This window comes from Lagopus leucura, unplaced genomic scaffold, assembly GCF_019238085.1.
Source record: "Lagopus leucura isolate 7727_CA_CO unplaced genomic scaffold, USGS_WTPT01 Super-Scaffold_73, whole genome shotgun sequence".
In the NCBI taxonomy this organism is placed as follows: domain Eukaryota; kingdom Metazoa; phylum Chordata; class Aves; order Galliformes; family Phasianidae; genus Lagopus; species Lagopus leucura.
In genome coordinates, this window is record NW_024962252.1 from 61,725,555 (window position 1) to 61,746,203 (window position 20,649).

The 20,649-nt window shown below is 38.1% G+C and overlaps 1 protein-coding gene across 20 annotated transcripts in view; it reads left to right on the plus strand.

The window, feature by feature from the left end:
• The window catches only part of AFDN (afadin, adherens junction formation factor), a 114,190-nt gene extending 93,793 nt beyond the window's left edge, over positions 1 to 20,397 (plus strand). For 5 of the 20 annotated variants that reach the window (XM_042877279.1, XM_042877302.1, XM_042877315.1 and 2 more), the window contains 9 exons: positions 212 to 406; positions 708 to 799; positions 1,211 to 1,399; positions 4,048 to 5,070; positions 6,887 to 6,922; positions 10,816 to 10,950; positions 12,422 to 12,935; positions 16,972 to 17,056; positions 18,182 to 20,397. In XM_042877279.1, the coding sequence (XP_042733213.1) occupies positions 212 to 406; positions 708 to 799; positions 1,211 to 1,399; positions 4,048 to 5,070; positions 6,887 to 6,922; positions 10,816 to 10,950; positions 12,422 to 12,935; positions 16,972 to 17,056; positions 18,182 to 18,326 (2,414 nt within the window). In that variant the 3' untranslated portion in view covers positions 18,327 to 20,397. Of the gene's footprint in view, positions 1 to 211; positions 407 to 707; positions 800 to 1,210; positions 1,400 to 4,047; positions 5,071 to 6,886; positions 6,923 to 10,815; positions 10,951 to 12,421; positions 12,936 to 16,971; positions 17,057 to 18,181 lie in introns of those variants that run through there. The other 15 variants (XM_042877380.1, XM_042877346.1, XM_042877356.1 and 12 more) reach the window with 10 other exon arrangements.
• Positions 20,398 to 20,649: the final 252 nt, after the last annotated feature.

The following is a 20,649-nucleotide window of genomic DNA, read 5'->3' on the forward strand; positions in this document are numbered from 1 at the left end:
CAAGGATTCTTTTTTGAATTAAACGAATCCTCTGCAGTTGATAAGAAAGAGGAAGTGTGTTTCCAAAGAAGTAACAGTTTTAAAATTTATCAGTTGCTATGCCAGAAACTCAATTTTTGTTCTAAATGCAAACTAACTCCTGTTCAAAAAAGAACACTCTAGACAGCAGTTAATATAAGTGAAGGGGGAAAATATATATCGACTGTTACAGTTTCTGACCGCCGTGGCTCAGGTAAACCCCGACCAAAGAGTGAAGGTTTTGAGCTGTATAACAACTCCACGCAAAATGGGTCACCCGAGAGCCCCCAGCTGCCATGGACGGAGTACAGTGAACCAAAGAAGCTGCCAGGAGATGACAGATTAATGAAGAACAGAGCCGATCATCGCTCCAGCCCCAACGTAGCAAGTAAGTCAGATTATTCTTCTCGTAGAGGTAGATGTCTCTTTCATTGACTTCAAGGGCTGTTCAATTCCAAAGGGGAGGGGAAGGGTTATTTGATTAAGAAGAAAACAGAATTAAAAAGAAAAAAAAAAAGCAGGATTAAGTTTAAGTTTGAATAATGATGTAGTTGTAACGTTTGGAGCAAGCCTCTTGTTAGAATTATTCAAAGCAAAAATCATACTTATGTTGTGAATACTATTATTATATTAAGTTATGTAAATTAATATTAACAGGCATGTAAACGCTTCCTTTAACTTTCCAACAGATCAGCCTCCAAGCCCTGGGGGAAAGAATGCTTATGCATCTGGAACTACCACCAAAATAACCTCAGTCTCGACTGGAAATCTTTGTACAGAGGTCAGAAGTGGCAAAAAAATGCTGGCTAGTAAATTTTCCTTAGCTATCAATGGATCAGTGTGCTCGAATCAAAGCAGTATCTCAAGTATTTGTACATAATGCTGGTGCTAGTGACTGAGTGGTGTTTTTACTTCCAATGGTTTAATGAAAGATTAAGACAACTCTGTGTGATTTTATTACTTTTTGTTCATAAGCTGCAATTTCTTTGGCTTGTACAATATTGCATACTTGTTTTCAGACCGTAAAGATATTAGTCCTAACCACAGCTTATATTTGAAAACCTCTATTCCAGACAAATAATATTCTCACAAGGCAAAACAAAACATTTAAGAAACACATGGTTGGAAAAACATTCTTTACAGATCTGTGTGATTAGAAAATTCTATCTTACGTTCATTCTATTTTTTTCAGGAACAAACTCTGCCTCCACGACCTGAAGCTTATCCTATCCCAACTCAGACCTATACCAGAGAATATTTCACATTCCCAGCTTCAAAATCCCAGGATCGAATGGGTCCAACTCAGAGTCAGTGGCCAAATTATGAAGAGAAACCACAGATCCAGGCAGAGAGTAATCATTCAATCAATACTACAATGCAGGTCAAAAACTTTTTTTTTTTTTTTTTTCCTAAGTATAAGAGGGAGATGGGGGGGGAAAGTAGATGAAACTTTCACTCACAGTTTGCTGGAGGTGTTTTTGTGGAACAGTCAGTCCTCTATGATCTCTGAACTGCTGAATATTGGTTAAACCATAGCACAGATGGGGATAACTGTACTTCTGGCTTGCAATCAGGAACCCTACTTTTTTTGTTTTGTTTTGTTTTTGGCTATAGAATTTTTGTTAGCAAGTTATGCAGACCTGGGATGTTTTATGTCCTCTTTTCTCAGAACAATGGGGAATAGATGGTAATAGGGTTTATCTTGTAAAATGTTTTGTAGTTTTCTGTAAGTAAACTAAATGATTCACTCCTCTAAGAGGGTTTATGTGGAAAAAATCTCTTTGCCTGCAGGGTGCATCATTTAAGTGACAGTGAAGTATTAAAAATGAAATAACACAGTATTTTGAAAACTATCCAAGGCCTTTGAAGAAACACATTCCTTTCTCTCATTTAAAAAAATAAAAAAAGGAAAAGAAAAAAGAAAAAAAAAAAAACAAACCAAAAACACACGCCCCTAAAACTGCTTTTTTTTTTTTTTTTTTTTTTTTTTTTTACTTCCATTGGTAACTTCCCTGCTATCAGAATGCAAATTCTTCTTGATCTGAAATGAATTTGCCTTCATAAAGTAGAAAGATAGTGTTGTTCCACTAAATGAGGACTTTTCATTTCCTATGTGGATTTTAGTAATCTTGGGAGTCGAAATCCAGTCACTGCATCTTTTTTTTTTCTATTTTTTTCTCTAATCCACCAGATACAGCTTCGTCACTCAAAAACTAAGAGAGGAAAAACTTTTTTCTTTTGTTGTTTGGTTGGGGGTTTTTTTGTTAGTTTCATTAAGGCTCAGTATGCTTTACTTTCTGAAAAGCATTGTCATCTAAGTTACTTTATACCATGTCATAGAAAATAACTAGGGATTGATACATTGAGTAATCCCACATATATTAGCGAATAGGGAGAAAAGTTACTTGAATAACAGCTTAGTTCACTGAGTGTATGTATTTATTTCAGTACCAGAGGTATCAGATTATAATTATTCCTCCAGTAAAGAAAATAGATGCTATACCCAAAGTAGGATTTTGAAAGGTAATTTTGAAGGAGCAGATTATGAGTTAATGTAAATTTGTCATGTAACTATGGAAATATTTTGCTGAATTCCTTTGCTTAACTTCTTCATATTTCATTAATTCATCTCACCTAATCTGAGCTGTGTAGTTAATGTTTGGCTGTCTGTGTAGCTGCTGTGGTAGGGGGAGGCTAGTATTTCCGTTTCTCCTAATGGGATGAACTGCCATCTGGATGTGCACCTCTCCCCTGCTTAGGGCAAGCTTAAGTGAGTAGCTTAGACAGGGCAGTTAAAACTGGTAAGATGAACCCCATCTGTTAAAGTTGTTGACGATACAGAATTTGAGTTACAGTCTTAAGGATTAAAATGTTGGAGCATTTTCATAAAACCAACAACTAGAAGCTTTAGCACCCTACAAGCACTGAAAGCGTAGACATACTTTTCCCCACCATGCAGTACTTCACGTTGAAAAGGGAGGAAAATAGAGTTCAATAAATAAAGATATAAATAAGTCTTTACAGCTTTTCACTTATGTGAAATGCCTGTTTTCTGCTCCAAATGTATTAGCAAACTGTTTGGTTAGGTGCATCTTTACAGCAAATCTAACACAAATAACTGTGTGTTCAGATCTGCTGGACTAATAGAGCATAAAAAATACACTTGTTCATCTCAAAGAAGGCATTCTTTTGAGGTTACAGCTAAGGTCATTGATGGAGGAAGAAGAAAAGGACTTTGCTTTGTTAGTCTTTCAGTTGTTGATAATTGGTACATTATGTGTTCAGTGCTTACTATTTCCTATCATTCAAAGCATGAATTTTTGCTGCTAGAAAACAATTAACAGATTAGATAACCCTAATTTAGGGCCTAGTATTCCTTTCCTGAAGATTGTATATCACAGTGGTACCTCACGCTTGAATACAAAGTGACCTGGTGTTTGACACGTTAAGTCCGTGCTCCAAAAACAGGTGGAACTAGATAGGACTTTCCATATTCCATACCCATGAATGACTGTCATAATGAGAGCTTCCAGCTGAGTCATCTCTCTTATTAACAGGGGAGGATGGGCAGAGGCTCCCGCATCTTTTCCTCAGCAGTCTTTCTGTTTGCCTTCCTAATAGGAAAACCCTTTGTCAAGCCAGCTGAAGCCTGAATGGCAGAGCTGGTGTGCTTGTGCTGCTGGTCCAAGCTACCGGCCGGGGCTCTTGCGCTCCTATGGTAGGAGCTCTGTGAGCTGGGGAGGCTCAGCTTAAGCTCTATTTCATCGTCTTCCTTTCTCCCAGTCCAGGTTTCCAGGCATTTCAGAGGTTGTAAAATCTCCTATTGCTTGAATGATTTAAAATGACTGGGAAGAATATTTTTTTTTTGATTTTAAGAAACTTACTTGTCATGGAAATGCTGAACTTCTCTAAAAGTGATTACCTTCAGTAATAAGAATGTGGTCTGTGAGCCATTTAGGCTTTTAATATTTCAAATATGTTTTAATGGAGATGGACTATGAAATAGATGCTTTGTTTTATTTTTTCCAGCGTGTGGCTCGATCCCAGGAAGAACTCCGAGATAAAGTTTTCCAGCCAGAGAGGAATCGCTTGGAGGTTGTTATCCGGAAGGATATAGAGTTCATTGATCGGAAGTCAGACAGCGATCAGTGGATGAATTCATCTGTGGATTCTAGCACATCTAGCCAAGAGCACCTGAACCATACATCCAAACCAGTTTCACCTGGTTCTTGCTTAACTAAAAGTGGACCTGGCCGTTGGAAGACTCCAGCTACAAGCCAGCCGACTCCAGTGGCGATTTCCCAGCCCATCAGAACAGATCTTCCTCCTCCGCCGCCACCTCCTCCAGTTCATTATGCAGCTGAATTTGAAGAACCACAAATGGATTTGCCTCTGCCTCCCCCTCCTCCACCAAACCAAGTAGGAGCACAAGCATCTTCTCAGGTGGCTGCTGCTGAGCGTAAAAAACGAGAAGAGCACCAGAGGTGGTATGAAAAGGAAAAGGCACGTTTGGAAGAAGAACGAGAAAGGAAACGCCGTGAGCAAGAGAGAAAACTGGGCCAAATGCGTTCGCAGCCACTAATTCCTCCCCAGCCTGTCGTTCCTCCTGTTTCCCTTCAACAAGTGAAATCAGAAAAAACTGCAACTTTCCAGAGGTCTCAAGAAACAGTCATTCGAGAGTTGCAGCCACAACAGCAGCCTCGGACTATTGAGCGGAGAGATCTGCAGTACATTACTATCAGCAAGGAAGAATTGTCCTCTAGTGACAGCCTCTCTCCAGACCCCTGGAAGCGAGATGCCAAGGAGAAACTGGAGAAGCAGCAGCAGATGCACATTGTGGACATGCTGAGTAAAGAGATTCAGGATCTTCAGAACAAGCCTGATCGTACAGCTGAAGAGAATGACCGCCTCCGCAAACTCATGCTAGAGTGGCAGTTCCAAAAACGACTTCAGGAATCAAAGCAAAAGGATGAAGATGATGATGAAGAAGAGGATGATGATGTGGATACTATGCTTATCATGCAGCGACTGGAGGCAGAAAGAAGAGCAAGGGTAAAATGGGATAATCCTTTCTAGACAAAAGCGTAGTTATTGTGTGTCTTGGATTTGTCTGAGTATTTTGATCTCCTAATAGGGTAAAGAAGAACGGAGCTGTCTTGACTGTCTTTAATTTTTAAAATTGCTGTAGGAGCTTTTGCTTGCTTACAGTGGCTTCAGCAGTTAAACAGTGAATTATGAAGGTGTTATAGCTACCTATTAAAGAATGTAAGTTGGCAGTCAAATTCACTTTTCTTGTTGTGGCTGCAGAAATTCCCTGTATACAAAGGGATTTAGCCACATAGCTGGACCAGGATTAGAAAGTTAAACACTGGAGAGAATTTGCTTACAGGAACTCAAGCAAAAATATTTGAAATCATGAAAATTTGTAGCAGAATCAGAAACAAAAAAATGTTTTTTCCTTTTTTTCAAATATTTTTACCTATACGAGTTCTCACTTACAGTCTTGGAACTGAAATGGACACTGAATACATGATGTTACCAGGGAACAGAGTTTCCACCATGTTGGTCCACTCCAATCAGAGTCGGGGGCGTGAGGTAGATGTTACCTCTGCACTTACCATCACCTCTATGATGACACTAACAGTGCTGGGTGGAAGCATTAGGCTGAGCCATGTCATTTTGTGTGTTGTAGTAACTCAAGTACCCCGCCCAGGGCTCCGGCTTGCAGATTTTGCATGGTGTACAGTTATATCAGCATCGGACAGAGTTTGCTTACCTTAGCTTCACTACTGTAAAAGATCATAATATATGTACTAAGATAATGTAGCTGGATAGTCTGATAAAGGTTTTATCACTCCACTGCTAGTTGCTGTCTCTCAGAGTCTCTTGAATCTCTTGTTGCTGGGAAACAATTCACGTAGGAGAATTTTTCTTCTCTGAATAGCACTGATACCAAAGTTACATACCAATAACTATGCTTTCACAGGCTTAAAAACTATCTCTGTAATTCGCTGTCTTCTGTTTATCTTGAAAAGCTGACTTAATTCTGTGATAAGCAGTTTCTACTTGTTGATAAATGTTTGCACGTGTATTTTGGCATTCAGAAATTGCTATCCACTTGACTAATATTTGAGTTCAGGATTGTTTCGGCTGCTTGATTCTCTAAACTTGCTCTCCTCGTGTTTGCTGCAGTCTGCATTGCTTTCCTTTTTTCTTGTGGCTAACTTTATTACTGTTTAAAACAATAGATACCTCAAGCTTGGAAACTGAAGAAAGGAAAGGATAAATATATCTTTGGCAGAATGGTTGTGTTAAAGCTCAGCACAGCTAACATGTAATTTGTAGCACTAAGGCAGTTACCTCTAGGCATAAAAATCCATATAAAACTGCCATTTTCACAGAAGTCTTTAACATTTTACTGTAGCAAAACTAAAAAAGCCATGTGTCATTAATGAAAAGCCAATTGCATTGCATAGCGTTTTATCAGTCGTCTTTGCAAGTGCTGGATTTCTAATACTGTTTGTGCATGAAGTTCTTCCAGCATAACAGCTGTTTTGAGCAGAATTGATGTTTGCATTTGAGTTGCATTTCACTGTCTGTACTATGAGAGATGCAATAAACAGCATCTGTAGAGAAAAACTGAGCTTTTGAATGAGTTTAAACAGTACTGATTAAAAAAAAAAAAAAAAAAAAAGGATGATCTGCTTGTTTCCTTGTCTGTATTTCAGGAGTTTGTGGAGTTCAGTTTGTCTTTCTAAAACATCTGACTTAACAAATAAAAGAAAATGCTTTTGAAATAGAACAAGTCTAACCTATCTTTGTTTTCACTGTGCATCTTTCTTTTTTTCCCCTTTCTTACTACCTGCAGCAGACTGCTGTGCCAGCAATCTCTGTTCTAGACTTGGTATGTTTGTTTCTTTCTCCTTAATACCTTTCACGTTTCAATTTCTGATGTTAATAATAATTGTCTCCTGTGCTTTGGATGATGATTTGCCATCTTTGGGTGTTCAAAAATCATTTTGATACAATAAACAGTAAGTTAACTATAAGCATGTATTTGAATGTTTCCAGATGTGGTGACTCCTTCCCCTGTGTTTCTCTCCTTTTAGATGTTGTGTTCTGCCTGCAGGCTTGATTTGTTTGTTGTAGCAGCAGTCTGATATAAAATAGTGTACTTGGTGTTTTGTCACTGTGTTTATGACGTCTTACAAAGCAGTTTGAGTGATCAAACTGTGATGTAAGATTTCTTCCTTTCTCCCCCCCCTTCTCCCCTTCTTGTTTTAGAAGAGTTCTAGCAGTGCCATTCCCTTCTGACTTGAAGTAAATTGTTCTGAGAGCCTAATAATACAGAATATTTAAATTCTGTTGATAACTAACATGCATAGCTTTCTAGGATTTAACACAGTATTTAGCCACATGCTGAAATCTGCTCTTACACATGTAGAGTTTTCCCATTGAAATAAAAATGGACTATAAACTCAGGAAATAATTCTGAAGTAATGTTTCCAAGTAGGTCACATAAATTTGTGATTACTAAGTTACTATATTTTATTTTCCTAAATTTTGAGTTTCAGATGGTTAATGCTATTGTCTGTTGTCCAAAACATGGCAGGCTTTCAACATGAGGCATTAACTGCTAAGACTTCAGTTAATTCTGTATTTTATTGCTCTCATTGGGAATGAGTACATGGGGTGGGGGGAGAAATAGTTTTCTGTCACCTTCAAAGTATTCTGTGTCATTAGTATGCTAGTTTGAAAGAAGGTTAATGCTTGCAAGTCCTGTGAGTATCATGAATTTGTGTTGCTGGAAAAGAACAGCTTCGCTGTTCAAAATATGGATTTGGATATTTCTTCACTTCTTGATTTAAAAAACAAAACACAGGCTTTTAAAATTCATATTCAAGTAACGTATACTTATAAGTGCATCTGAAATACTCAGTTATGTGTGTGGTCCATCGGGTCTGAGCAGTTGACAGCAGAGAAAGAAGTGAAGCGTGTAAGCTTATTGAAGTAATTGACAAGTGGAGTTTTCAGATGCAGCATCTAGCAATATTTTTACTTATTACTACTTCTGTTTATTTAGTTGTTTTGCCAGTGCCTTGATCTGTGGAGCTGTGATTAGGTAGATAAGGTTCTTGAGCAGGCAGGCTATAAGCTCCTGGACCGTTCTGCTATAGAAGGCTGTGAATTCAGACAGTATCAGCAACCTTAAAAATGAGTTAGGCAGATTCACGGATCTTGCATCTGTGAGTAGCTAATGAAAGAATTACACAAAAAGATGCATCCCTCGTGCAGTGCTGAATGCTGGGGAAATACTGGAGGAATGGCCCACAGAAATGGCAGCCCTCCTTGCCATTGTCAGGCACAGAACACTGCACTGGATGGGTTGATGGCCTGAACCAACAGAGGGTTTATTTGTCAGAAGTAAGTAGGTATAAATGTAAGGCTCGTCAGGAACTTTATTTAAAGCATTCTAAGCAGTGCTTGGAGGAATGAGTTTTATCTGGGATCTGAGGCTTCCTTCAAGCATGCCAATCCCACACCTATCTTCGCATTTCTGATACTGCAGAATTCTCTCTACTTCTCTCTCCCTATTATCTTCCTCTGACTGTTAGCTGAGGGCCGTGTAAGGATCTTGAAAATCTGGTAGTTCCATGTGAATTGCATAATGTTGTATGCAACCACAAACACATGTCTTCACGTGCTCTGGCATGCCTTGCCATCCTGGTGCTCCCTGCCATCCTCTGAAAGCCCCAGAGTAGAAACTAGTTTCTACTGCATTCAAGAAATGAAGTATCCCTTGGTAATAGCTACTGTATTCCTGTTTGTGCTTCTTTTATTATTTCTAGCCTTTGTCCTAGGTGTTATGTTAGAATAGGCTTTGATTTGAATGGGTTGTCTTCCACAGTTATTATGGTTTGTATGTTGACATAAATCCCCATATGGCACCTAGTTTTCCCTTAGTTATGATCTCAAACAAATATAACAAAACAATACTAGCTTCCCTTTGTTACTGAGCACAAAGGTATTCATGCAGTCATCTGGAATCACTAATTACTGTGTTTAGACCCTTACCCTAAACGTGACTGGGACAAAGTCAAAGAATTCCATATTTTTTTCTTCGCAGTTTTTTGCCTTTTTTTTTTTTTTTAAAGAGGAAATTACTTCCATTAACTCTTCTGAATTAGTAGTTGTCTTTCATTTTGACAACTGTCTCCTCTGCTAAAACAATGTCTTCTTAATAAACAAGACAGACAAGGTCGTGATGGAAGTGGGTGGTAGATTAATTACTTTCTTCCTTACTCTACAGTGTATACTGAGCTTCATCTTTTTGTAACAGTGAGTTAGGAATTACAGAGCTTACAAATAAGGCAAATTTACTCAGAGGTAGCATCGCCAAGTACACGTTTACCAAACTCCTCCCCAGATGAAATTAATTACTGTGCTCTCTAGCTTTTGTGTTTAAATACAGAGATTTGTAATGCTTCAGATTAGAGGTGGTTTTGCTGCAGTCATTTCTGTAGCTGTTGTATGATGTAGAAGGTGAGTGTTCATGAAGTGCTGTTGCATAAGGGCATAAGAGAGAAATGTTACATGAACCATGGAGGGAAGTAAATATTAGAAAATTTGTAAAATAAGAAAGAACAGAGTTTTGTAGAGTTGATCAAAAAACTGGTTAGAAAACCTTGGGCCAGTATCTGATAGACTGCATATATATACAGTCTGTATAAAACACATTTCCTCTAAAATAGCAGACTGCAGGAGACAAACTACACACATTTATGTGGAAGTTGTTCTTGAAAAATCTTGTTAGAACTAAATTTTGCTTACTTTCATCATTGCTTTGCTCTTTAAGAGACATTCTATACAAGTGAAGCTGGGTTGAGGAACAAATCCAGAAGTAGAGAAACACCAGTGTTAAGTACAGCTTGTAGTGAAGTATGCCAGTCAGAGACAGGATCTTATGGAAAAGCATCGCTTTCAAACATGTCACAGTAAAAAGCAAAGCAGGATGTAAGTCTAAGTACTTTCTATTTATGAATGTTGTTATGTCAATGAATACTCCTATCCAACAAGAGCACATCATCCTCTTAGCTTCAGAAAACTGGGCAAAGTTTGGGATTTTGCTCATTTTTCTTACAGTAAGTTCAGTGTTTATCACAAACACGTATGAAGCAGTGTTGTCTCTTGGACATTAGTTGTTCTTGTGAGCAAAGATTTCTTTGCCTCACTCTGTTGGTTTTTTTTTCAAAACACATCTGTTGCAGATACAGTGGGAGGTTTTAATTATCTCCTGAGACTATTTGCAGACTTGCTGAATGAGCCTGTTACTTTAAATGGATTGACCCTTTGACTAATGAGTCGTGATTTTCCGGTGCTTAAATACTAATCCCAAATGAAAAACCCATTGGCTGCTAGGGCTGTGGACTGTTGGTTCCAAGTATTTAATTTCACTTTGTTTGGCCTGTGAGACTTCAGATATCGCTGAAGCAGTCTGGAGCATGTGTCACCTCAGCCTTCTGCTAGGGGTTCGTTATGACTGCTAAGAATGTCTCTCTGCTTGTTTATAAGTGTGTAGTTCTGTGTATCTCTTGTTTTTCCAGTTTTTATTCTTAACAGGGACTTTAGGGAAAACAATATCAGAGTGCACTCTTCACTGGTGAAAGCAGTGTTGTTAATCTGTACAGCACTTTCTAAGGAATTGTTTTTAGATACAAATGATCAGTTTATAGTTGTTGTTTTTTTTTAACCCCTACCTATGTGAGTGATGAAAAATTAAAGGTGTGTCTCTGTTAGTTACAGGATGAAGAACGCAGACGGCAGCAACAGTTGGAAGAAATGCGCAAGCGAGAAGCAGAAGACAGGGCCAGGCAGGAGGAGGAACGCCGACAGCAAGAGGAGGAGCGGACCAGAAGAGAGGCGGAAGAAAAGGTTATGGTCTTCTGAGGGCAGCAGGAGTTCTTAGTTCTTACAGGCCTCTCCTCTTTAGTAGCAGCTCAGTTTTAGGTCATCAAGGGTTAAATGCACCAAATTTAAGATAAAGGTCATGGCCTATGGCTTAATTTTACCAATATTTAAAAAAAAGAAAAAGAAAAGCAAATTTGCCATTTGTGATGGCTAGAAGCCGGTGGTATTGCAGAAGTAATAGAGTAGGCATTCCAGCTGAGGGTTTTTAGCAGTGACAAGGGCTTGTTTGCAGAGCCTTCTAGAAGAGTTAAGGCTAAAACCCATTGCATCTCCTGGTTTTCTCAACAATAGGTTATTCTGGTTTCTGACAGTGATGCGGTGCTACCAAATTATGTGTATCATGCACTTGAAAGATTTTCACTGACAGAACTGGACAGATGGGCTTTTGCATCTACCAACTAGGAGGTCGTTACCATCTGACCAGCATGATAGCTTTAGAAACAAGTATAAGGAAATGAATATCTTGTCTTTGTTCTAGATAAATAAGATCAGATTTATTTGTTTATTTAGAGTATCAGACTCGGTGCTGAGCAGCTTAAGTGGATATTTTTAAACATAAATGAAGAACAAAAGGAATGTTCAAAATGTCACATAGTCCCAGCACAAGTTACAGTGTGTTTAGACAAAATATTTTTTTGTAATGTGTAGTTTCCAAATACACATCTTCATGTGTTACCAAGCTACAGAGTAAATTATGAAAAAAAGAAATGCATTAATTTACAGTGTGGCTTAGACAAGAGCTGAACAAAATTAAATGCTATCAAGTTTAAAAACAATACAAACCTTTAAAACTGGAAAATACAGGCATGTTTCATGTTTTTTTCATTGGTAAATAGCCTTGTGTGTCATAGGCACAATTTTTTAGAAAGGTGCTTTTTATAAATGCTTTTATAAAAAGCATCATTTGATGTTAGTTTTTAAAAGGTTCTTTGTAATTGGATTTTTATGTGAAAGTAGTTTTCCTGCTGTTCATACTTGAAGCTTTGTTAGGAGTCGTGTATTCCAAGGCTCTGTTGTTCAATAAGCCTGCAGTAGGATTATAAAGTTCCATTTTTAAGACGGTAGTTAATTTTAGTTATTTTCTCTCCCACAGATTCTTTACAGCTTTAGTGAATATACCCATTATTAACTGTAGTTACATTTTCAGCAATAAATACAGGAGTTGCCCTTACTTCACATAGGAAGTTAGTTGCTTTGTGATTTACACTGCCTCTAGTAAACATGGAAATAACAGCAATGCTGTGTTACAGGGAGAAGGCCTTTTTTTCATAGTCGTAAATAATCTTAGTATGAGTTCATGTAGAAGCGTTGCTTGTTGCCAAAAAAGGAGACAAAAAAAAAAAAAGACATTTGTAGCTCTGATGGAAACTCAAAGCTCCTAGATTGAAATGTCTGTCATACTGACCACTGCGTTTTTTTTCCTCTGGACTTACAGAGGCGACAGGAAGAGGAGTATTATAATCGCTTAGAGGCTGAAAGGCGCAGGCAGCACGATGAAGCAGAACGAAGATTGCTGGAACCAGACGAGCCTGGTCTGTACAGACCTCCACTTCCACGGGAATATGAACTCCCATCCCCAACCCCTTCATCTAACGCTCCTCCTCCCCCACCTCAGCGAAACACCTCTTACCTCAAAACACAGGTCCTCTCCCCTGACACGATTTATACTGCCAAGTTTGTTGCATACAATGATGATGAGGAGGAGGAGGATTCCAATCTAGCAGGTCAGGATAAGTACTCCAGCACAAGAAAATCTTATGGTGACTTTCCTCCTGCCACCCTTAAACCACAGCAGCCCTCCCGCCAACCTCGCCCAGTTTCAGATGGCCTCTTTCTTTCCAACTCATTCCAGTCATCTCCAGTCAATGCCAACAGTACTGCTGCCAAAAAAAGCCAGCCCCCGCCCCCACCAAACAAACCGAGTTTCATCCATGCCAGCAGCTCTAAAGGTAGACAACGTGAAATCGATCTTCTCCACGGATCTGTCCTTGTGTTTTCAACTCTGATGCTGTAGATCAAATCACTTCCTTTGTGATTTTTTTTTCACTTAATCACTATTTTCACTATGGTGATCTAACTTAAATCCTAATATTAATGTGAATCTTCCCATTTTTAATTGTTTTGATCTCTCAAATTTCTTTATTCCTTACCCCAACTCTTCAAAAGTAAAAATTCATCTTTCACACAATGAATTCAAATTTATTTTAACTGTTACTCAACCAATTCAAAGTACTGTTGGTTTTGGCTCTCACTCTGTATCTTTCAGTGATTAGTTTTGTATGACCATTAGTTATTCAGGGCATCTGGAAGTGTGTCTTTCTTGAACACAGGAATCTTCTCTTATTGGGTTCATGAAAAGAGCTATTGTCTGCTTTTGGTTTTGGTACCAGGGTTCTCTCTCTTCATAACATGTGCAAATGGCTTTAAAATGACTTTTCTAGGTATAGCTCTTAAATTTAAGAGCACCAACAGCTATACAGAACGTGTAGTAAGTTGAATTGGTTCAGCACCATTTTTTTGTACTTCTGCTTTGTACGGTGCAGTTTTCTTGTAAACAGGGACAAAATATCTAAATTTCATCTGTGCACCCTGTGCCTTGCTCTTCCCCTGCTCCTTTCCACACCCTTCTATTTTTGTGCCTCCTCATCTTGTTTCTCTTATAACTCCAAGTGGACAACCATAATGGAGTTAAATTTCAAGTAGAGTTCTAGTTGCTAGTAACTTCAGAGCCATATTTTATCTGCAGAGTACTAGTTTAGTTACACTCATGAATTTAACAGTGATTCAGTATGAAGTTTCATGCTGATTTTTTTGAACCTGCTTCAAAGGAAAAATCTTACTTTACTCTTTGAATATGCAAGTATGCATGAATCCTACTCTGTGTGCAGTTTATGAATGTGGGAGTTTCATCTTTAAATAGCAGCATCTGACAGCATCTCCCCTACATTTGTACTCTTGTGTATTCTTCTGAAGGGAGTGGTAGCCATGACGTTCTCCTAGTTTGATCTTTTTCCTACTGTTAGAATTCAGTGGATGTCTTGATAACCAATTCAGCATATGAAATCATACTTCCAGAATGGAAAGCAATAAGTCACCTGAGAAAACAAGGGAAGGTGTCTATGCTGGCTTCTACCTGAGCAGACAGCTTGTTGACTAGATTGAAGTCTCAGTCTCAGTGAAATGTGAAAGTCTGGCATATCTTTGTTCCCCTTCCTGGTCACCTAATCACTATGGAAAAATACTAAATTTCTTTAAACAGAGGTATGATGTTTTCTGGTCATAATGAGCGTAGTAGCCACAGATCAGGTACCATTTATCAGAAGCACTTCTATCTCAGTTACAGTCATGTAGTAATACAATTTAGAGAATGTAGGAAACTGTACAGATGCACAATACTCAGTGCTTCTTGCCTGTATCCTTTTCAGCTGAGGCTCAAATAGTTTTCCAGCAAAAAATCCTGTTCTTTGCAGAGCATACTTGCTTCTCATGCAGACAGCTTCCAGGATCACAGAGAAGCTCTGCACAACATTGTGTAGTTTTGATCTTCCTGAAGGGTCAGAGTTTAGTTCCATTACAATTGCTGCCCAACTAATACTGTTGCTGCTTGGCAGTTTCACTGTTGGGGGTCAGTACAGCATCCTACTTGCATAAAAGATGTCCTCACAATTAATCGTTTTAAAGAGAGAAAAATAAGTTTATTTAACCAAGTATTGCCTATGAGACCTCTTGATGTATCAGCCTCTGTGGATTCTGCATCATCAGTCACTCCTCTCTTGCTCTATCATTGGTTCCAGATCTTAAAAGAAAGTGAGAAAAGGCTTTTGCTTTTCACTGCTCAGTCATTAGATGGGAGTATAAGTAGGCACACTATGGTATCTACATGCTACATTATGAAGGCAGATATTTCAGTTACATGCCTACCATACAATACAAGCAGGTCCACTGATAAACCCGCCAAAACTGTTCTCAAATCTCAGTTCTCTATCAGAAGTAGTCTAGTTTTCAAACTCATTATATTGCAAAGAATTAAAGAATGACAAGAAGTACACATAAAAGGTTTTCTTTGAACACTTAGACTACATCGCCATCTGCCCCATACTACTGACATGAAACTTTTGTGCTGCATGTATGCACTAAATTTTTGTTCTTTCAAAGTACTTTCTAGAAACTCTTATTTGACATCGACTCAAGTATAAATATGCCCTCCATCACACATACAATTCCAAAGGCTGTTTCTTCCTTTCCTTATTTGGCGTTTTGAAAGCTGAATGCGTAATGAATTAACTCTAGAACTATCCATTACTAGTTGTCACCACCACTCTTGCTGCCTCCCATCATCCAAAACCCAGAATGCCATTTCATATTTAACTGCATCTCCCAATCCTCCTGCTTTCTGTTAACTTCTGTGGAAATATGAATCTCAGGAAAATGAAATGTTCAGTGATACTTTGTGTGTGTATGTGTCCGTTTTCCGGAAAACATTCAGAAGGACAACCTACAAAGACTTGGTTAGGTTTTTGGTAACAGTTAAGGATGTACAGAAGTATGATGCTCCGCCTTTAATAACCTAATTCATAAACCATACAACTAATTCTGAATACTCTTATTTCATGATTTTTAAATTAGCCATGAGAACAGGTTAACCTCACCTGATTGCTCAAGCTTCTATGAAGACTGCCTGCGTAACGTACAAAGCCGTTTGCACAAAATGCAGAATTCACTGTGCAGTTTACCATCTCCCATCTCGCTGACTCTTGTTACATTACTGTCCTTTACAGTTTCTTTCTGTTCTGAATGCTAACTCTAGTAAACCACGCTTCTGCAAATTTTGCTCTCGTAACCTTCTTCCACTGGGCTGCTTAAAACCATTGGCTCCATCAACTAGCCAAGAAAAAAACCAACACTGATATCAAAACTTCTGTTAGAAAGTAGGTGGAACACATGGAAACCATATGTTCCAAGTAAGGAAGGGTGGTACCAAATGATGTAAGACTCATGTCTGAAAGGAAAAAAATTCTTAATTCAGCTGGCACATTAGTATGATTTGACCCGCTACAAATTTGGGGTGAACAATATTTAGCCAATAATGTGCTTGCTAATGTGTCTTCCAGCCTTGTACCATCTCTTTTATTGAGTACTTGTGAGAAGTTATGTATACCAGTGGAAGAAGCAAACATTTCCTTCTGTACAGAATAAGGTTCACAAGACATAACGTGCAATATTTGAGACTAGAACTGTCTGGAGACAAATCTGACCCTTTATTTTTCACTTATCCAGACAGTCATTAGGAGAAATATGGTCTTGAATGGAGTATAAATTTAGTAAACTTTTCGATTGGAAAGAAGAGGTTTTGTCTTGTGGCCTTTAGAAAGAATTAATGTGATTTGTAAAACTTGTGTGTTATATCAACTTAAACTAAAGGTGCAGTGCTGCAAGATGCTTGCTTGAAATTTAAAACAAAGGCCAGGGCTGGGAGGCATCTTCTAATGCTGCATACATCTTGTGTGATCAGACAAAACAGTGAATAAAGCTCTGATTGCTGAATTAAAAAGATGTTGTATAGTAATCATAGGTTACTTTTAGCTCTCTAAAGAGAGCAGTTGCAGCTAACTAATTTCCTGTAGAGTTTGTTATGGGATAGTGAAGCATGTTGCTCTTTCCATCAGTCTTCTCGAACTTTTAATGTCTGTCTTGCAGTATACTATAATAAGATAAAGACCACGATTTACTGTGTGCAGAGTAATCTAAAAAAATGTGTTTCAACTTATAATTAGGAATAAAAAATTACAGCTGTTCTGAGAGGGGATGAAATTCAGTAGTATTGTTCTTAAATATTGCACAAGTCAGATGATCCTCTACATTTAATTTCCGATTCTGGTTTGAGGTGATTTCTTGAAAGGAGCACTGCACCTTTTTGAAGAAATACAATATAAAACTTCTGCCTTGCAACTGCTGTCCTTCAACTTACTTTTTCTTTTGCACAAGGAATAAATTCATACACTGGATCTTCGGGAGCAACGGTTGGGGCCCATGAAGTTTATCGGGATCCGAGAGACAAACGATCTAAAAGGTGACACGCAGGAGTCCCTGAAGCGTTAACTTTGAGTCATGTGATGTAGCTAACTTCTGCAGCACTTTCTGCTGCAACATCTCTGGGGGCCACTGAAGAGTTCTGCAGTTGTCTGTGACATATCTTGGGTTATGACGAAGTGCAAATTCCACACAAGTCTTTAGGTGATCTAAAGTACTACTTTACAACAGCAGATTTCAGTGCTACAACAAAACAAACAGAATATTCTAAACGAAAAGATTGAACTCTTTTAGGTGTATTTAAAAATCTGACCAGCACCTCTCAAGCGGAACTCTTCCCAGATTTATAGTAAGCACAAATAATATCGACTGTATCTTGTAAGTTGCAAGGGTAACTGTGCCACCTACTGAAGGCGCAGCTGGGCTTTGGATAGGCTTCTGTAGAAGCTGCTAGCCCTTTTTTCTTGCATTTTAAAACAGTGTTACTGTTTCCGTAGAGTGTGAAGAGCAGAGAGCTCTTGGAGCTTTCTGATCATGAAATAGAAATACGTGTTAGTTTTATTATATGAGAGGTAATCACATACGTAAAGTGTTGTTACAGCTATGACTAACAGTGATTTGAGATCTTCATTGTGGTGGCCAGAAACACTTCAATTTTTCGTTTGCTTCAAGGGTAAAGAACTGTTTAATACCTTGGGCAACAATTGCACTTAAACTTGGCCAGTATAGAATAAAATACAGGGGTGCTGGATTGCAGCCCCTACTACGTACTTCAGTACTAGTAGCTTTGTTTACCAAGGCATATGTACCAGCTTTGTATTCAGTGCTTTTCCTAGGCACTTGCTGCTGTAGGAAGCTGTAACAGCAGCGTGCTGTGGTGTTGTAGATACAGCCTGAGTTACATCTGAGCTTCACTTTGAAAGGCAAAGTAATATAATTTGTATTTACGTGCCAGAGATGGTTGTGATCTGCTTCTGCTAATCTAACTGACAGCACAATATCAGAATTGAAGGTACGTGTGGGGAACAGAACCGTGCAGAAGACTAAACCAAGACTTTTGCTGTAGTAAAAACTCTGCCAGTTAATGCACTTCACTAAGAATTTGATTATATTTAAGAATATTGTAGATGAGAGTGTTAACAAAGACTTTCTTTTCCCTTTCCAGTCAAGATACAGATTTACCTGGAGCACCAGAAAATTTGACGTTCAGGGAACGCCAGCGACTTTTTTCACAGGGTCAAGATGTATCCAATAAAGTAAAAGCTTCTAGGAAACTAATGGAACTGGAAAATGAGTTGAACACAAAATAAGATTAAAGCACCTTATCAGATGTAACTGAAGACCTCTAAATTGAGGGATTGAGATGAGGGGCACTACTAGTGAACAGAAAATGAATATTTTCCAAAATGAGTGACTTTGATTCCTCTATATCTAAGACTGTTAATTAAGATTTAGAGATGTTGCAATAGCAAGAAAACTGATTACTTTGCCAGGAGCTTGTGGTTTATACAATGAAAGCACTGTAAAATTTTAAAGATATGAATCACGTGAAGGTAACTCTTTTCTTCCTGTTTCGGGGGTTAAGTTCTTGTGCACCAGACCAAGTAGCACTTGTCAAAGATAAGTTCTGTTTCCTGGTGTTTCACAGACACGCTTTTTTTTTTTTTTTTTTTTTTTTTTTTAGCTGCTGAGCAGAGAGAGTGAGAATAGCTTGAACTGCCTAAACTAAACTGTGCACTAGAAATTAGTACTTTAGGTTGTTTAGGTAAGATGATGATATCTGGGCCACTATCTTGAGTAGACTCTATATGCAAGTCTGCCGTACTTTGTGGTGTTCATGATCAATGATCAACCTATCAATACCATGATTTAGTATTGGGACAACTCCCATTCTGTAGGTAAAACCTGGGATAAAACATTTCTATTCCTACATACTTGTTGGGTCTAAAAGTGGAATTTATTTGTAATGATGGAAAAGTCTGTGTTGATGCACCGCTGTTATTTGTGCATCAGGCTTTCAGAAATGTGAAGATGAAAAGCCTAGGGCTGTTTGTTTCATTAAAAATTACATAAGCAATAGATAGGAGGCTACACTAGTTGCCATTTATCAGCTAGGACCAAAATGTTTGTCATGTGTTAAAGACAAAGATTTCCATTTCCAAAGTTAGTAGAAAAGATAGGTAAGTTTTCCCGGAGCAGTAGATGAGAAGTTACTAGGCAAATAGACATGGAATGGTATTGATAAGTCTGCTATTAGCAGTCCAGCAATATCTTTGTTTTGGGGTTGTTTTTTTTGTTGTTGTTGTTGTCCTGTTTTGTTGTTGTTTTTTCCTATGGAGAAGTGAACTGGCATATTAAAGTGTGGTGTGAAGCATTGAATACACTACTGCTGGCTGGGAGTGGGAATGTTAGTAAGACCTGGTCTGCTGGCAGCAATCCATTTCTACTCGTGCTGAAGAAGCAGTGCTAGTAAGCTCTTCTTTAGTCTAGCTAGCTTTACTAACATTCTGTCACTGTTGTACTGAAAATATTTTTGGCAGTTCAAGCTATTTTTTCACACTGTAATAGCCTTATTTAATTTTAAATTGTTAATCTTTTTCCTCCCACCGTTTCCTCAGCTACGCTTATGTAGCTGATGATGCTGGGAATAAGGACCTCATCAGAGTTTTTCTCATTGTGTGATGTTAAGACAATATATATTGTGATTCCAAACAAATTTTCTATTTGACAAAGCCCTTTGCTGGCTTTAGATGATTTTTTCCTGTATCATATTGTTCTCTTATAAATATATATTTAGGGAATTGTGCACACTTCCAAATACAAAGGGGTAGACTTTCACTGCCTTAGGAAAGAAATCACTTTTAATAAGAGTTGTATGATAAATAAATGCAAGTTGATGAAAATTGGAGTGTAAATATTTTTTACGTACTTCAGGTTTCTTATTTGAAAGTGTGCTTTTACCGTTTCACCTGTTAAATATGAAGTAGAAGATTAAACTGGTTCAAAGTGTTAATGAAGGATCTGCATGCTTGCTATGTCTGTTAATCAGGAAAAGCAAGCCTCTCCCAACTTATCTTGAGAACACTAGCAGCCTTACAGTGACACATTTTTCTTAAGGAAAAAAAAACTTATGCTGTGGCTGAATTACTGTTGCTGCTAGAATCTGAAAAAGGCTTAGCAAAAAAAAAAAAAAGTATCCATAACCTTCAGTTGAGTGGATTTGGCCGCTATTGGGCATTCGGGTCAAGTGTGAATATGTGTAAAAGTGCTTTTCATATTTGTCTGTGCATTATTATGAAAAACATCAAAACTGCTGTAGTTTCCCATTTCTACTGTATTTCACTTGCAACCTATTTTTAATAAAGTTTGTATTGTATTTAACTTTGCATTAAATGGTTTTTTTGTACTCTTTGTTTTTTGACTCTGCGTTCACAGCAGTGTTACTATAAACACAAGTGGCTATTTTTAATGTTTCCCTTACTTTTTAAAACACAAGCCAAGTCGATGCATCTCATAATGATGGGAACCTGAAATGAATTTCACGTAGGGAACCAACCAAAGAGGCTCATCCTCACGGATCAGCGGGAAGAATTTAATGTTCAGTACCTGAACAAGTGATTTTTACAGCTTATC